Here is a 16,611-nt window from a genome sequence, read left to right as displayed (position 1 = left end):
GAAAACGTTTTTGTTACATTTGTTGAAATTATCTTTAGTCAATAATAATTTATATTTTATATCAATAAATGAAATGCTCTGACAAAAACAAGAGAAAATAATCCGGTGTCTGAGGCTGTCGCAGGACTAGAAAGAGCGCGTCCAATCATTTATCTTGGCTACCTGCCCGTCTACCTGCCTGTCCAAACTCTGCCCGTGCACTCATTGTGCGTCACCAGAGTCTTCCACAAGCTGCTAGCTTGACAGCTGTGAGTAACAATAGCCATGTTTGTCGTTTACGTTCATAATTGAATATTTGGGGGAGTGGCTTTGGAGGGAGGCCTGAAGGGACGGGCTGCGAGTGTTTCTCGCTAGATTCAGCAACTTTTGGAGCTGGTGCTGCTAGCTCCTGTCGTTGGATAAGAGTTGGCAACACCTGGCTGGGTTTTGTTAGATTATTTAGAAAACCTAGTGTACTCTTGCTAGTTTCTGAAGATTAACAACCCTAGCTTTAATTTCCATGATAATATTACCCAAACGATGACATAACCAAGACAAAGTGCCAGCAACATCTCTCCTGCACTGAGGAGTAGAGTGTGTTCAAAGTGAGCTTAACATACTGTGTGTGGGTTCATTATGCTGAGGCGCTCCACTTCCTTGAATTAGTGTTTTCGTCAACACCAACTGTGAGTAGCTGCTTCCTGAAACAGGTGTGTCACAGCATGAAATGGGATCTCTATATCAGGGTTACTCCTCATCAGAAGCAGCACATTCATGCCAGTAAAAGACTGTATGCAAAGTCTGTTCCATTTTAAAACTGGCTATGCACGCTACGGCGGTTGAACATGTAACATTTGATTTAAATTTGGGGATGCATGCCAAAAAAACCTGGGCACTTTCATATACTAATAGGCTATTCATCATCTTAACACAGTATTTCCTGTCACCTTACTCAACACATCCCTTCTTGCCATAACTACACTTTCACTTTTAGTGTTATTGTTTGACAACAAACAGACATTTCCTACCAGGATGATGAGATAGTACTGTTTTTCAGTTTCACTTGTGTTACCGAGTCGTAAAAGGTTTTGAAGTCTAAAGGCGACTAAATTGAGTTTCTCAACAAAACACATGTTTATTAATAGTTAATGAATTAATAATGTGATGAATATTTTTGTCTGTGTTTCTGAAACTATTTCAGAAGTTCTCTGTTGCGCAATGTCCAGGAAAGTAGTGTGCTCAAGATGACCTTAAAAGATGCAATAAATACAGCCACGTCAAGCTTTTTAAATCTGTACTGCCTTGCAGAGTGCATGGAGGAGGAAGTGGTTCAGTACCAGCCGCTGTGCACTGACAAACTGCCGTCACACAGAGGATGTGCTACTTGGGTACAGAGGTGCGTTGAGCTAAATGCCAACGTCCGCGTGCACGAAGAGTCTAAATGTGAATAAAGATCATTTATCTCTACAGAATCCCTGTTAGCCAAGCAATGGGTTTGGTGATCTGATGGTTGTATTTTTGCCAGTCTATTTCTGGAACTATTTCAGAACTTCTGTTGTGCAAACGGTCCGGGAAATTTCAAGATGAAAAAAAAAAAAATAAAAAAAAACATGCTGTAAATAAAGCCAAGCTTTGCATGTTTGAAGAGGCCTTAATATATCTGGAGGAGGAAGTGGTCCGGTACCAGCTGCTGTGTGCTTGACAAGCTTTCATAAAACTGTCAGTGTGGCAAACGTGCTCTTTTCTGATTACAAGTGTGTGTTAGAAGCTTGGGGGGTACTGTGTATATATTTAGTTAATAGACAGAGCTTTAAGTCAGTACAGTTTTGTACTTACCAAACTAAAAAACAGAACTAAGAATAGGGAAGTGTTCATGACTGCTTTCTACATGTAAAAGCACACCTGACTACACTTGTGACATACTGACAGAGCGATACACAAATGTACCAAAGAGTTTAGTATTTACCCCATGAGAATTCCACAAAATGACCTCTTGTTTGGATCCAAGTAATCAGCTCAAGTGCTAATGCCCGAGGTGTAAAAAGAGTGTGTGTGTGTGTGTGTGTGTGTGTGTGTGTTTCTGTATACCAGGGAGGTGAAGTCTTGAGCCTGCCACAGCAGCCAGTCCTCGCTGAGTGTGTACAGAGCTTTCTCGGTCACGCAGTCCACAGGTCCTTTTGCTGTCTGCTGCGTGAGAGCGCTCACCATCAGGAACAGGTGCTGGCCAACACTTTCCTGCACAAAATCAGAAACAGGAACTCCAAAGAGTCAGTCGGTCAAACGAAGAAGGCACAGAGGACGCGGTAACTTTGTGTGGAGCCCTCTGTGGTTTCAACCAGCGTGGGGAAATTTAATTTGTTGCATCTTTGTTTTTGGCGTTGAACTATACACAGGTAGCATTATACATATGGATAGGAACATTGTAATTTACCCATTCGTTCATTTATATAGAAATAGGACGCTTTGCTTCTTCGAACAACAGCGCTCTTATTTTTGTGTCGAGCGTCAGCTTACATTTACAAACACACCCTCTGATTCCATGTTACATGGCAATGTTTCCTTTAGGTCTGTAAACAATAGGATGTGGTTTATGAAATGACTGAAGTCACTCTAGCTTCTGGGGTGACTGTAAATAATTGGTAAATAGCCTGTTGGGACCTCACAGAAAAAAATGTCCCAACAAGATCTAATAATCAAAAGTCAATCACTGGACAGAGATGCTGCAGTCTGGTGCAACAACAAGCCAGTTCTGATACTTGTTCTCTCTGCTGTCATTTGATCGCCTTTCTTTTAGCTTCACAGAACGTGTTCCTGTTTATTTCACACATTGTGTTTTGTCGACATGCAAGGAGGAGGGGACTCTAAGGGTAAAGACAAAACAAAGAGACTACAGCCGTGCTAACAGCTCTATGGCTGCACTTCAGCTAACTGCAAATGAGCTGAATCCTAATGTCAGCATGCTCACAATGTTAACATGGCGATGTTTAAAAGGTATTATGTCTACCATCTCAACATTTGCTAATTGTGAATAAACACAAATTTCAGCTGAGGCCGATGGGAATATTATTAGTTTTGCAGGTATGAGAGTATAAATCAAAATGTATGAGAAATGATTATTTTGACCTGATGGTGGTGCAACATGAAAGTCATGGGATCTCTAAAGTTATTATAGTTCAGTACACAGACTGACAGACATTGCTTTCTAAAAGCTCTTGCTTTTAAAGTAGCTGCACTTTTCCTAGAAGTTGTATAGAACAGCAAAAACTAAAAGAGACGCAAGAGCAACTGACCCTGAGGAAGCCGTAAAGGCAGATGGACATCCAGTTGGTCAGCAGTTTCTCCACGGTGGACTCAGTGCGTCGTAGCAGCAGTTTGGGCTGAGCGTTGCTGTTCTGCTGACTCAGAGACTTAAGCAGAGCCTCCATCACCTCCGTCAGGTACGACAAGTTGTTGTGGAGCGCTACGGTCAGTAATGAAGCCAACACACACCTGGAGTAGATAAAGTGAGGAGACAAGAGAAGGCAGGGACAGGATGCAAGTTCAAACACAATACAGAGGAAAAGGAAAACAGAAAAATAACGTGCAATAGGAGATGAGAATAGAGTACGGTCGACTTTGTCAAGCAGAAAGACTTACAGCGGCATTTTACTACACTTCAGACATCTGTTGTGCAATAGTGCATGCAAGAGACGATCACACACTGCAAAACACCACAAACTGACTTGTCTTTGAGAGTGAAGCTCTTCTGCTCTTCCAGAGCGTGCACCATAGATGTGAGAAAGAGCTGGTCCTGGAGCAGCCTGGACACGCCCTGGCAACATTCGTCAAGCTGAACCTTCACCACGTCCTGATTTCAGGTCAGATACAGCAACATATCACCGACAGTTACAAAGTGGTACCGACATCAACAACAGCTGGCGTCAAACCCTTACCTGACCAATGTCTTTGATGCACAATGCCATCAGAGATTCACTCTGGAACAAAAAAAGGTGGTTTTGTTAATCTGGCAATGATATTACTACATGTAGATCATATTTGATAGCTCACAGTTCACAGCATCAGTTTGTATGACTGTTTTCCAGCTCCTATGTACCTCTGGAAAAAAGATCCTGGAGGCAAAGTGCTTGTAGTCCAGGAAAGGAATCGCTCCAACGGTTTCCATCAGGTCAGTTTTCTCTGTCTGCAGATCCACGAAACCTGTGGAAGACAGCGAGGCTGCTTTTATGGACTATAGACGTGCGTGTGTGTGTGTGTGTGTGGCTGAACCTGGCACGTCTGGAGAAAACACCTTGTACAGAAAAACAAACAGATTCCATATAGTTCTCTTAAGTGTCAGGTAAAAAAGCTAAATAGTGAAGCAAGCATCAGTTTGCAGGTCACAAGCAAAAAGACGAAGTGAAACTGGCTGACTCAGACTGTACTGGTGCTGCAAATCACCAACTGTTCTTACACCTCTGCAGGCCAAATGCAGATTACTACAAATAAGGCCTGTGCGAGCGTATGCGCGTTAACATGTTTCTTTAACACCAACCGTGTATCTGTGAGAAGTATAGCAACAGAAAAAGGAACCAGTTCAGGACATTTCACTTCATAAAAAGGAACTGTGTGTGTCGAGGCCGAGTTATCTGTAGATAGTACCGTGGAGTGGAACAACTCGGGGCCAGTGTATGATAAGGTGGAGCCGTTTGTCGTGTCACAATCAGATACAGCAACTACAAATTGTAATTGCCATGCTGCCAGCTCTGTGAAGCTGCAGTCAGGCACAGTGGTACATGCCAACAAGCTGATGTTCAGCAGGTATAATCTTTACCATGTTCATCATCATAGTATACAAAATAGAGCTGAGGCTGATGGGAATGTTGTTAGTTTTGCAGGCATTTGGTCATAAAGCAAAGTATTGGACAAATTCAAATTCCGATCTGTTGATGGTGCTAGACGAAAAGTTAACAGAGAACTCCACAAATTTAGCATTGCACTCCTACGGAGATCCACGCATTCTTTTTCCTTGTCAAAACCCGGCGTCTACGTCACCCACAATGCAACTCGAGAGGAGACAGTTTGGTCAGAGTCAGAGATTTGGGTGCGTTATGCTAGCAGCAGTTATTGTAGCCTGGAGCCACTAGCCTCAAACAACAAAGAGGAGCAGGTTACAGAGGTCCGTCTTCTATGCTTTCATCCCTGCAGATCTTTTTAATTTTCAAACTTGTAGTCTTCAGTCCCAAACGACACTGACTCAGAAGACATCACTTGAGGCAATTTATCAGATTTCACACAGCTCCCTTTGGAAACACAAAGGCTTTGTACAACTTTAAAAAAGGGTATAATATGCAATAATTTCCTAAAAAAAACAATGTATAGACTGATACAAAAATAACGAATGTCTGTACCATATTTCATGGCAATACATCTAATAGTTGTTAAGACATTTCTCTAAAAATAAAAAATATTCTAAGTCATGGGTGTGCCAGAGGGAAAGTCAGAAGATCACCAGTCAGTAGGATTCATCCTCTTGGGACCATGAATGTCTGTAGAAAATGCATTGACAATCTGAGGGTCTAATCTAGTAGCTGTTGAGATATTTTAGTCTGGACCGAAGCCGTGGGCTGACTAACGCCGTCATGCAGAGGGCTAAAAACCATCGCGACTCTATGTTCACTACTCTTTGATGGGGATCTGCATGCCCTCGACTACAGTAGTGTATAGAAATGTTTTAATAGTGGTGATACAATACCTGAGTTTTAGTTCAGATACCACCCAATACCTTAGGTATTTACATGGTCGCCCAATATGGCTACGTGTACAACTGCCACCTTAACGCTCATGTCAATCATCATTCTGGTTGAAGCAGCCCTTTTTGGTTTACGGAGTTCACAGATGTATAGCAGAGAAGTGGATGATGCTACAGGGGTGGCTTCAAAAGACTGACCTTGTCTAATGTCATTCCTGATGTCGAGCTCCAGGTCTTCCATATGCTTGTTCATCTTAGCCGTGAGCTTCTTCTGTTGGCTTCGGTAGACGAGAAACACCGCTGACAGACAAAACCAAGCAGACAAAGGTCATTCATCTCATTGAACTAGAAATGAGTCTTGACCTGCAGTGCTTTTGAGGCTGGTAGTCGACCAAAACGGGTTATTCAACCATTCTTTGTGTATATTACCAAACATAATGAAGGGTATCAGCAGAAGGAAAAGAAGCAGGTACAGCTGCAATGAAGATTTCAAGTTCAGCGTTACCGTCTGGTCCCCATACATGATCTGTAAAAAAGCAAAAATCACACTATATTTGAGAGGAATTTCACAGTGCACAAATGCAGGTTTACTACTTTGTTTAAGTAACTATTACACGGAAACCGATGCACTTCCAAAGACATCGGGTGTATTTGGTAGCACATTGTACTGTTGTAACTATTATCACAATAAAATCAACATTTTATTTCTCTATAGAATTGTCGAGACTGTTGTGTGGCTGAAATATTTACCAATAACTGCTGAAATTCAGCGTTGATCGTCTTTGAGCTTTGAATCTCACAGATGAAAAAGTCTGTCTCATTACTGGTGTCTTTGGGTTCCATGACACAGGGGTATTGGTTTCCTTCCTTAACACCCCACACCGACAACTCTTCTGGGGTCATCTCCAGTTTGTCTGGCTTTTTCTGAAACAACAGAAACAATTTTGAACTTTTATGTATCCATTTGTGCATGCGTGTTAAAGATATGCATTACCTGTAAGGTGATGTGGACATTGTTCCCCAGCCTTGTGGAGGTGAAGCTAGTGAACTCGGGGTCTGGATAGTAGTTTATCGTTATGGAGCAGGCCAAGGTTTCATTAGCTACTTTCAGAAACAAAGTGCTGCTCGAAACCTTTTTGTCAGCTGCAGGTGTGTCATAGGTGAGATTCTGCAGAGAATTAAAAGAACACAGAGTATAATATAACAATCTGTATATGGCATATCATGACATGGTGATGGTAACCCGGTAAGCAAAGTAATGCGACATGACAATTAAACAAAAGGACACGTCATAGCATGATGTGACATAATGCAAAAGGTTACATGTGATAACGTAGAATGACGTCTAATACACTATAATTGGGCTACCTGATCGTTTGTGTTTCGGGGAGGTCTGACCTCCTGCAGGACGTGGTTGTGCATGACCCCTTCCACAAAGTCCAGGTGGGATCCCGTGAGTGTGATCTTCCTCTTCCCACTATCAGAAACAGAGCAGCAGCCAATCAGAGAAGACGACGCTCAATTGTGCTCCGGGGATGACGTCTCTTTGTAGGCCAATAATAGTTGACAGGCCAGTGCCAAGTCATTAGTTTTCTAATTTCTGCAGCGCTCTAAACCAGAGAAGGCGTTTTCTTACCACGATAGTCTGAAATGATGGTAAAAGGACATCTGTGGCTACTGTTATATAAGGGTGACCTACGCATGAGAACACACGTTTAAGTCTCTTATTGTGGCTTCTGGAAGCTTCAGTGTTCACTACACCCGACTATATGATTGGAAAAAAACATATTGAAAATGTAAAAAAGAATAATTTAAGATTAAATTACAAAAGTGTAGCTTACATAGAGGAAAAACTGGGAAGTCTAGAAGGGCAAAACCAAAACATGTTGCTGTTTAACACACTAACTAGTTCCTTCAAGAATTTGAAGGGAGCAACTTGAAAGCTGTGCATGCTGACTGGTGATATAAATGACAAACCACCATACTGAAAACTGTGTTATAATAAATAATAATGCCATAATGCTTATGGTCCTGGGATTATTTGATTTTTGTACGTTTATGTTCTGGACATATGCACATCAATTGTTTTTGAACCTTAATAAGAAACCGTGTAAAAAGACAGAAGTGGCACTTTCAGCTGCTGCAACTAAAAAAGGGAAGAGCTGTAATGGTGAAAGACATTGCTTTTGGGGAAGTGGCGTTCTTTCCCCATGAGATGACCCACAACTGTTAACTGCTGCTCACTTACTAACACGGTTTCCTAGAATAAGTCTCAGCTAAATGTACTGAAGTTAGTGACAAAGCACTGGAGGCAGATCCCACAATAGCAAACTAAAGTTGTCACTGCCCTTTTTGATAGATTAGCTGACAGTGCTGTACAGAGCATTTGGAATTGCCAAAGTATAAAAGAAAGTAGTCAGATTAGTCATAATAGACCACAATGTGTTCCTTTCTTCTTTAAAAAAAAAAAAAATGAAGACCACATTTCCGATCAACCCGTGTGGCCTGACAAGAAAGAAAGAAGTAACCACGACAAACATGTACACACACACACACACACACACACACACACACACACACACACACCTGATCCAGCTGCTCTTTGGTACAATGTTGGTGCAGGACGGGGATGACTGGTAGATGACTTTAGCATTGCCATGGCAACTACCGTCTGGGAGGAGAACACATGCGTTGACCGTGCCTTTAGTCTCGGCACTGGGGATGTGGAACGTTAGTGTCACACCAGTGTGGTTCCATACAGGAGACCTGAGAGAGGAAACCAGTTAGCCTCACTGAGATCAAGACTTTGACACCATATTAACCATATCATGCAGAATACTTCTATACAGCCAAAGGAAGAGCAGCAAAATGTGCCAGAACATAAGTAACCATCTCTCTGAACTCCCTGAAAAGGTGTTTTAGAACAGAAAGATAAAAACACAATCCTGAAATAGCTTAAAATCGTCAATCCCTAAAACAGAAGCACACTTAGCTTTAGTTTCAAGTTGATGCTCGGATTCTAAAATGTCTGAGCAACAGCGCTGACAAGCACAAGGTGCACAGGTTTATACTTAAAAAGGGAAATGCCACTCATTTTGAGGCTTTCCTAAATCTAAAAACTGGGCATCTGACGTACCGTCAACCTGTCTAATGGGTGGAATTTACCTGTGAGGTAATAAGTGCCATCTTTAAATTGTAATTTCTAGTGTAAGCGTAATTTTAGCCGCTCATAAACTGACTCACTCGTGTGGAGTGCAGTCCATGTCCGCCTGGATCCTCACTCTGGTCACGTCACTGAGGTTGTAACCAGACAACACTGCATGGTTTCTGCCGTAGAAAGACACGACGCTGGGAGTGATGGAGGAGATCTCCGGTTTCTGACAGTAAAACACACACAAAGATAATCCGTTTTAATGCATGTCACCCTGTACTGATGTTTTAATCTCTACTGAATGTGAAGGAGGTGAGCATCAGAGGAAGAATGTGTGAGAATTGAGGTTCAGACTTACTAAAAAGTTCATCCCTGACTCCATTAATTGGCAAACGTTGTCCTGCAGGAGGAAGTGAGGGGAAGAAATGAAGCAGGTTCACATGACATCCACAGTAAAGGCACTCAACTCATTTCCTGTTAACTTATCTGGTAGTTGCTAAATGTAGCCAACATGAAGTTAACATTCTTGTTAAATATGTTTTGAAAGAGTTTAAATAATTCTTCTTAACTAGTAACAACAAATATAATTATATACAGTCATAGTCTTCAATCTTACAAACGGCTCAAAATGAATGTGGTGTTGAGGCATTGGTGTTCAAATGTAGCACTTGGAAACATGTGTGAGCTCTGGAAAAGCCTACTGCATATAGGTAAATATAATAATATAGGTAAATATAATATAATAATATAGGTAAAGATAAATACATAAAAACATGCATAATTACATCCTCCACTCCTCCATCTGCCCAGGAACAGCCGCTTCTGCTCCAGCCACATCCAGCCTTGATACACCGCCGACACCTGAAGAGAAAACAAATGTGATCACCTGTTGTTGATAAAAGGTGAATCATAATGACACAAAGACCACATGATCGTAATACTGCATCATGTTTCCTGATGATAAAACATGACCACTGCCAGACATATTTAAAGTATCAGGCTAAGCAGTAAGCTGACCGTTGGTTCCGTCTTTTTATTCTCGTGCTTCTGCCTTGCAGTCTGTTTATGCCGTTTGATTGTGTTTCATCTCTTGTTAGTAGCACAATGAGGCTTTGCTACTAGGCTTTTCATCTCAAACATTAGCTATTTACAATGTTAAATATAGGAAAAGGGCTGATTCAAATTTTTCAGACGGCATTTGCCTGAGCAAAACACACTCACTTCCCCGACAGGAATACATTTTGCCCAAAACCAAACAGGGGATGCAAGCCTTCACCTCCTTCATGACTCTACAAGCTATTCGATTGGAGATATGCTGCCCCTACCTCTCATTCCCACTGGAGTGGGGACTTAATGTTCTGTTGGAAACTTGAAGATGACTCAGTTACTCCACTTAAGTCAGTGAATATGTTTTACTTTTTCTATCCTTTTTTAATTTCGGTATTTTTTGTCCTTAGTTATTTTTCTATTACTTTCTTAAATCTTTTGTTGAATATTTATTCTGTTTCTTTATTACTTCCTTTTCATGTATAGAGTCTTTTTGGTCATTATCATATGTGGTGTAATAGGCATTTGTGTGTGAAGCTTCGAGTTGTATACGTGTGTGTCTTATGTCAGCTGGATGCCTGAGGTTGAGTTAACAGCTAAAATGTTTATTTGTACTGATCCACTATGGTACTCAATACACCTGGGAGAGAATGAAAGTATGAGGCTTTGCAGGAACAATGGCTTTTATCCAACAGAATTTAGACAGTTGTGAAAAGACGAGGTTCATTTCTTTCCTGATCATTTCATCAGTGATGCATCTGACTGACTGTGGACTTACAGGACAGAAGTTGGCGGTCCACTGATCTCAGAGCAGTCGAACAGCTTCAGTTCTTCCCTCAACTGTGTCGTCCCAAGTCTAAACCTAACCGTGACAGGCAGGCCTGTTAGGTGAAAATAGTAGAGTGAATGTCAGAGTCTTGGTCGTAATATTCAGGAACACATGTTTTATGTGATGTAACAATATATAACATCTTAACTTCTTCATTTAACAAAGACTCTGATATTATATCCATTACTCACTGACCTTCAGCAGGAAGTGTGCTTTTTGAAAGGATGCAGGTGCATTGTGGGAACTGTGGAGGAGGGCTTTTTGTGCTACAAGGCTCACTGGTGGAGAATTGACAGGTGAAGTTAGACCGAGCCTCCTGGCCCACAGTGAGGTGTGTCTGGATGTTTAGTGTGATCTGAGAAAAGGAGGATAAGAGTGTTTAAAGGAGAAACATGTGACAGTCACAACGGAGTAGAGTTCAAAGCTTGCATGTGATCTGTACCTGTCCAGAGCCGTCCTTTAATACTCTGTAGGAAACCATCTTCGGTTGAAAATCATCAGGAATGGATATCCAGTCTGAGTCTTCACAGTCATCTTCAAATGTGCAACTAGGAAGAGAAACTAAATGTTTTAACCGAGTTCATGATTATTTAAAGGTGTCAACGTGAGATGTTGTTTCCCCGACCTGTTTTTAGAGCCGCACCAGACGCAGTACGGATCCTGTGCAGACCAACAGTCCTGCACGTTTGTGTATGTGCTGCAATCAGACACGGGTACACGCTTCATCTAGAACAAAGCACAAACACAGCAACATTTTAAAATACAGCACACGTACATATCACATTGTGGTAATGAACACATCAGAACATGTTTAAGTATTCATAATCTCTCAGTGTTCACCACAGCCCTACACATGATACATGTGCAATGCACCTACCTGGTTTTGTAATGGCATGTACACATGTTTAAGATCCACTTGATCCAGAAGCATTTTGGGAAACACTTGGCGGTCGTCGTTGGCCCTGTAGAGCACCCTGGGACAGGTGGGGTGGTAGTTCTTGTCCACAGCGAGCTGACAACAACAACGTAGCTTTGTTTAGTTTCAGACTGAGCTACTCTGCTGGTAAATACCAAACGGTTACAGTTTAATGAACGGATTGAAAAAATGTTTTTTGCGCATTAAGTTAGCCAACAGGCAAACAGCTGGAGAGAGGGTACTACTCTGGTCAAAATATAAAAGTAACTAATTGTTTTGATCCATTTAAGGCTTCATTAGCCAACAAAAATGATTGTTTGGCTCTCTCTCTCTCAATATGTCTTTTTCACAGCAGACCTTTTGGCTTGTCACAGCAGGAAATTCATTTCATTATCTACAAATAGCACAACTATAGATACAATCTGCCAAAAGCATTAGCATGAATGACTTAACACGCTAAAAAGAGTATCTGCTGCTGCAAGCGATGGCTGTAGAGGATTAGTTGCATTTCCTGGTGAGTCTGTGGTTCCGGTTTCTCTTCCATGTCAAGCTACCACTACTATCTTAAACCATTGATGTCTTTGAGTCTTAATACAGAACATTATGTTCACATCAGGTCACGGCCACTGTGTTGCCCAACTTAACAATTTACCAGCACACAGGATGTGATTCAACTATACTTTGTGCTGTCACCAGTGTATAAGCTGAAGTTTTTCAGGTTCCGTCAGGCTTCACTTACCCCTTTAGGGAGTTTCCCTCCTCTGGCAATCACCTGGCCACACACCTGTCTGCACAGCTGGACCTAATTTCCTCAATCATCTCAGTGCATATGGAGGGCAGCTTTTCAGTCAGCCTTCTTTGCCATGCTGCTGTAGATGTGCAGCTATTTTTTTTTAACCTGCATGAGTTTGATGCCAGTTACCCGTTTGTTTGACTTGCATCTTGCCTCGGTGCCTGCCCTCCTTTCTCTGACTCCCCCTGGATCTGTTTGCCTGTTCTGTCTGCACACCTGTTGGCAATCACTGACTGACTAATATTTAAAGGGATAGTTCAGGTGTTTTGAAGTGGGGTTGTATGAGCCACATAGTCGGTGTACTACTACAGTATAGATGACGGTCAATGCCCCAAGTTTGGAGAAGCAGGCAGAAGTACCAGTAAAGAGCAAAGCTATGTACTGCTGTGGAGCGGGGGAGCAGTGAAACGTATTAAGTGTAAGTGTAGATTGTATTTACAATATTTTCGCTGCTTTACCTTGCCATGACAGTACTTTCCGATGTGGAACTGAAGCCGTTGTATCTGTCAATACTCGTTGCCAAAGTCACCAGGCTAACTAATTTTACCTCCCAGATTATTTTTACCTTCTGTTCACCCGTTGGAAACAGTGTGCATCTGTGTCACGGCAAGATAAACCGACAAAAATATTCTATATATATAGGTCACTTAAACTGATATTTCTTTCTCTTAGGTGGGCCTTTCTTTGGGGTGGATAAAATACATGTTGCTGCTGCCTCTATCCACAGGAGTATGTTGATTTGCTTTCATGCTGGTACTACTGTCTGCTACTCCAAACTGTGGCCGTACCTTCTGTCATCTATTGTAGGTAATAAACTGACCATCGATAAACGCCTCAAACAAACCCACTTCAAAACACCCAAACTATCCCTTTTAGATAAAACTGCCTTTAACTCTTCCTACCCTCTGAGTGTGTGAACTGTGACAGGAAATGAATCTTTGATGTTAGGAGGGACGGGGCTGAGAGTAGTCATGTTATTGGGCTTAATAAGCTGCTTTCTGCCCATGAGTTTTGGTTACACGTCCATACTACCCTGACAGTGAACCTACTCTCCCACTACATGATGTGTCGCATTAGATTTGATTTTATTATAATGAGCTGGTGTTGTACAGCAATATACTGAGCGTGATGATTATAAGAAGCTCTTGTTTTTGTAAATTTTACGTTGAAATAGTATACTTGTGTGTAATTTAGGAAAGTCTGAATAATTAATAGAAATAAATATTGCTGAACAAACAGAATTTGGTATGTCTGATATTTGACCACACCCTGTTAATAGTTCACAACCAAAAGGTGGCATAGCTTTCTATGTTTGTTCTAGTTATTTATAGGTCTACACCTCACACATATCATCACACTATCATCTTGGGCAAAAAGCAAAACCCCACTAGCTGTCAGGTGTCTTCCCCTCTGCGTTACATCTGCTAGCGAGTCAATAATAAAGCCATTCTTCTCTGTTAGGCCTCAGATGCAGAGCTGGGAGAAATGCACTTCGGGGTTTTATGAAAACTTGAGAAAGTAAACTCGGCATGAAAGAGCCCATTGTGTCTAGCAGAGGGTTACTGTGGAGTGCTTCCTGTTTAATTCTTTAATCATGTGAATGAGCGCGTGTAAAGACTCTCTGCAGAGTTTCATTTGTTGTTTTAAGAAGACAAGAGGATGATGTGATGAAGAAGTGACAGAAGAGACAAAGACGGGGGTGACGGGAAGCTGGTCAGAATTTACCAAAAATAATGCAAGAAATTGGACATTATTTTTCAAGCCCCACAAAGAAGACTGAAATATGGATTTGTCAACTTTAGTCACAGTATGGTTCCACTTGACAGTTAACATTTTAGAGCGTCTGTCGTCCTATAGAGCATCGCCCTCTTTCCTATCATTAAATAAACATCAGTGACAACGTATAGATAGTTAACTAACAGAACACATTGGAGAGCATCTGGTGCATGCATAAGTACTAATTCTAAACAAGTATTTCCACACACCTTAATGAGCTGCCCATCTCCTGTCCCGATGAAGAACACCACCCAGGCCTTCTGTCTCACTGCCAGAACAGAGGTCATGTACTTCTGCCTGAAGAGCACGGCCTTCGGCTTCAGAGTCTTTGGCTGAGAATCAAACACACACACTGATGATCAGATTAGGACCCAACAGGTATTTATGGATTCCTGAAGTAGTGTTGAGGGCAGTTGAAATAGCTTATGACGACTCAAAACTCATCTCAGTGCATTGCTGGGTCATCAAGTGATTTTGACTGATAATAAATTATGTTCATTCATATTTTTTGTTTGTCATTTCATTGTGCCTTTGAATGTGAGCCGCACCAGGAAAGCTCTGTCATACGCATTAGCATAAAACCCTCCCTGGATTCAGTGAGTTAGTCTGTGCTTAGCCTACACCTTGTTCACCTCGTCTGCTCTGGAATGAACATCCATGTGGGTGATATGCGAGTGTTCAGTGACAGTAAGTGACATTTTAATTATTTTGTCACCATCTCTATAGCAATCAACTCCATAAGAGCCTCATAAACCAACTTCTCACCTTTGGATCACAGTTTTTCTTGTTTAATAAGACAAGTCAGTGAGCAAAACCTAGTTCCCTCCTCAAATATGCTGACACCAGCAGACAAGATTGCACTTTGAAATAACTTTGACCTTGTTTCTGTGTTCATTTACATGGAAACATCTATGGGGAAAAACTTAAATCATGTGAATTAGTAAGGTAAGTAAGTCCCAAATGATTTATTTTTAAATAAGTTTGCTTGCATTATTTTTCTAGCTTCTTAGAACGTTGCTCATTCATTTCACTCTTAAAGCACTTTGTAAACTGTGATTATAATATGAAATATACACATTAGTATTAGTAGTAGCAGCATACCTAGTATAATGTCTTTATGATCGACGTTACCCATATGGACATTGGTTTTCACGTACTTTGTCAGTGCGTAAAATGAGCCCGTGATTCTAGTTTTGTAACTTTAATGGAAACAACACCCGATCACTACAAAACGCTTATCTATAATAAAACCACCCACCGTCAGTGCTGTGTTAAGAGGGCAGACAGTGCCGAAGTCTGGATCTGCATCGGGGTCTCCACTGAGATCCGGACTGATGTCAAACAGAACCAGCTCGGTGTTGGTTTGTCCTCCGTCCACACTGAACACGCCGCCCCACAGCACCGGCGGCCCGCCCGGGATCACCGCGGAGGTGAGGAGCTTGCTGCCTTCACCCCCATCACCATCAGAGACACGCAGGGTCGCGCCCCGCAGAGACTCGAGAGTCTTCTTTTTGGTATTTTTACCATCGAGCCAAATGAGACGGACTTTGTTGTTCTTGTCACTTGAGGGCAGGTTGGAGAAAAGATAAATGATTAAATTGATCTGAAATCCATCCACAAACTCAGCATTGCGTTGGCATCGTTTGATTGAAGTGGTAGTGAAGTCGCTATTTAAAGAAAATATAAATCCTGTCTGATGGTGATTCGTATTATGAAGGTTCACTGCTTCTGGTACAAAGGAGCAGCTTTTCTTTGCGGGCTCATTCGGCTCATATTGCTGATTGGCAGTCAGAATGTAGGTCTCGGTACTTGTCTGCTTCACATCCACCAGGAAGCCGACGGACGCGCTGCCTGTCCACAGGGATCCCACCTGGATGTGCTCCCTGTACAGCACATTAGAAATGTTCCTCAGGTCCAGCACTTCGCAGTAGCCGCACTCGATCACGCCGCAGCTGATCAGCGTGTGATTCTCAACAAACGGCAACAATATGTTGACGTCGAAAGTTGCGTTCCGCTCGTCCGTCTCGGCAACCCGGGAAAAGTGCGCGTCGTTGGTCCGATCGCTCCCCGTCAAGATCCCTCTCTGACTCAGACTCTGGACCAGAGTCAGGTCGTGGCTCAGCTGGTACAGCCTCTCCTCCGTAGCGACGTAAACCGTGTTGGCGGCCACGGCGAAGTGGCGGATGTCTCCATCAAAAGTGAAGCCTCCGTTCTCCTCCAGGCACCGAGCCGGTTCTCCCCAGAGAATGAACAACAGACCGGGCAGCAGCAGCAGCATCTTCCCGCAGCACAACACTCACACGCTGACGGTCTTCATGGCACTCTGCTCTCCTCCACAGTGTCACTGGAGTCGCGCGTGGTCCTGCTGAAAAGAGAAGTGCTGAAAGTGGGA

At 42.2% G+C, this 16,611-nt stretch overlaps 1 protein-coding gene across 1 annotated transcript in view; it reads right to left on the bottom strand.

The window, feature by feature from the left end:
• The window catches only part of plxnc1 (plexin C1), a 23,691-nt gene extending 7,080 nt beyond the window's left edge, over nt 1-16,611 (bottom strand). Inside the window, exons 1-21 of the mRNA XM_076076235.1 lie at nt 15,478-16,611; nt 14,429-14,551; nt 11,612-11,746; nt 11,360-11,460; nt 11,177-11,282; nt 10,930-11,089; nt 10,684-10,786; nt 9,644-9,719; nt 9,217-9,258; nt 8,951-9,084; nt 8,294-8,473; nt 7,076-7,184; nt 6,702-6,875; nt 6,458-6,631; nt 6,137-6,233; nt 5,906-6,007; nt 4,073-4,176; nt 3,912-3,953; nt 3,702-3,826; nt 3,270-3,468; nt 2,068-2,214 (exon numbers count right to left, since the gene is read on the bottom strand). Of these exons, the coding sequence (XP_075932350.1) occupies nt 2,068-2,214; nt 3,270-3,468; nt 3,702-3,826; nt 3,912-3,953; nt 4,073-4,176; nt 5,906-6,007; nt 6,137-6,233; nt 6,458-6,631; nt 6,702-6,875; nt 7,076-7,184; nt 8,294-8,473; nt 8,951-9,084; nt 9,217-9,258; nt 9,644-9,719; nt 10,684-10,786; nt 10,930-11,089; nt 11,177-11,282; nt 11,360-11,460; nt 11,612-11,746; nt 14,429-14,551; nt 15,478-16,497 (3,453 nt within the window). The 5' untranslated portion in view covers nt 16,498-16,611. The remainder of the gene's footprint in view (nt 1-2,067; nt 2,215-3,269; nt 3,469-3,701; nt 3,827-3,911; nt 3,954-4,072; nt 4,177-5,905; nt 6,008-6,136; nt 6,234-6,457; nt 6,632-6,701; nt 6,876-7,075; nt 7,185-8,293; nt 8,474-8,950; nt 9,085-9,216; nt 9,259-9,643; nt 9,720-10,683; nt 10,787-10,929; nt 11,090-11,176; nt 11,283-11,359; nt 11,461-11,611; nt 11,747-14,428; nt 14,552-15,477) is intronic.

Source organism: Anarhichas minor, unplaced genomic scaffold (assembly GCF_050575085.1).
Source record: "Anarhichas minor isolate MPS153535 unplaced genomic scaffold, ASM5057508v1 ptg000055l, whole genome shotgun sequence".
In the NCBI taxonomy this organism is placed as follows: domain Eukaryota; kingdom Metazoa; phylum Chordata; class Actinopteri; order Perciformes; family Anarhichadidae; genus Anarhichas; species Anarhichas minor.
The sequence above is the reverse complement of the archived record's forward strand: the minus strand, read 5'-3'. Positions and strand labels throughout refer to the sequence as shown.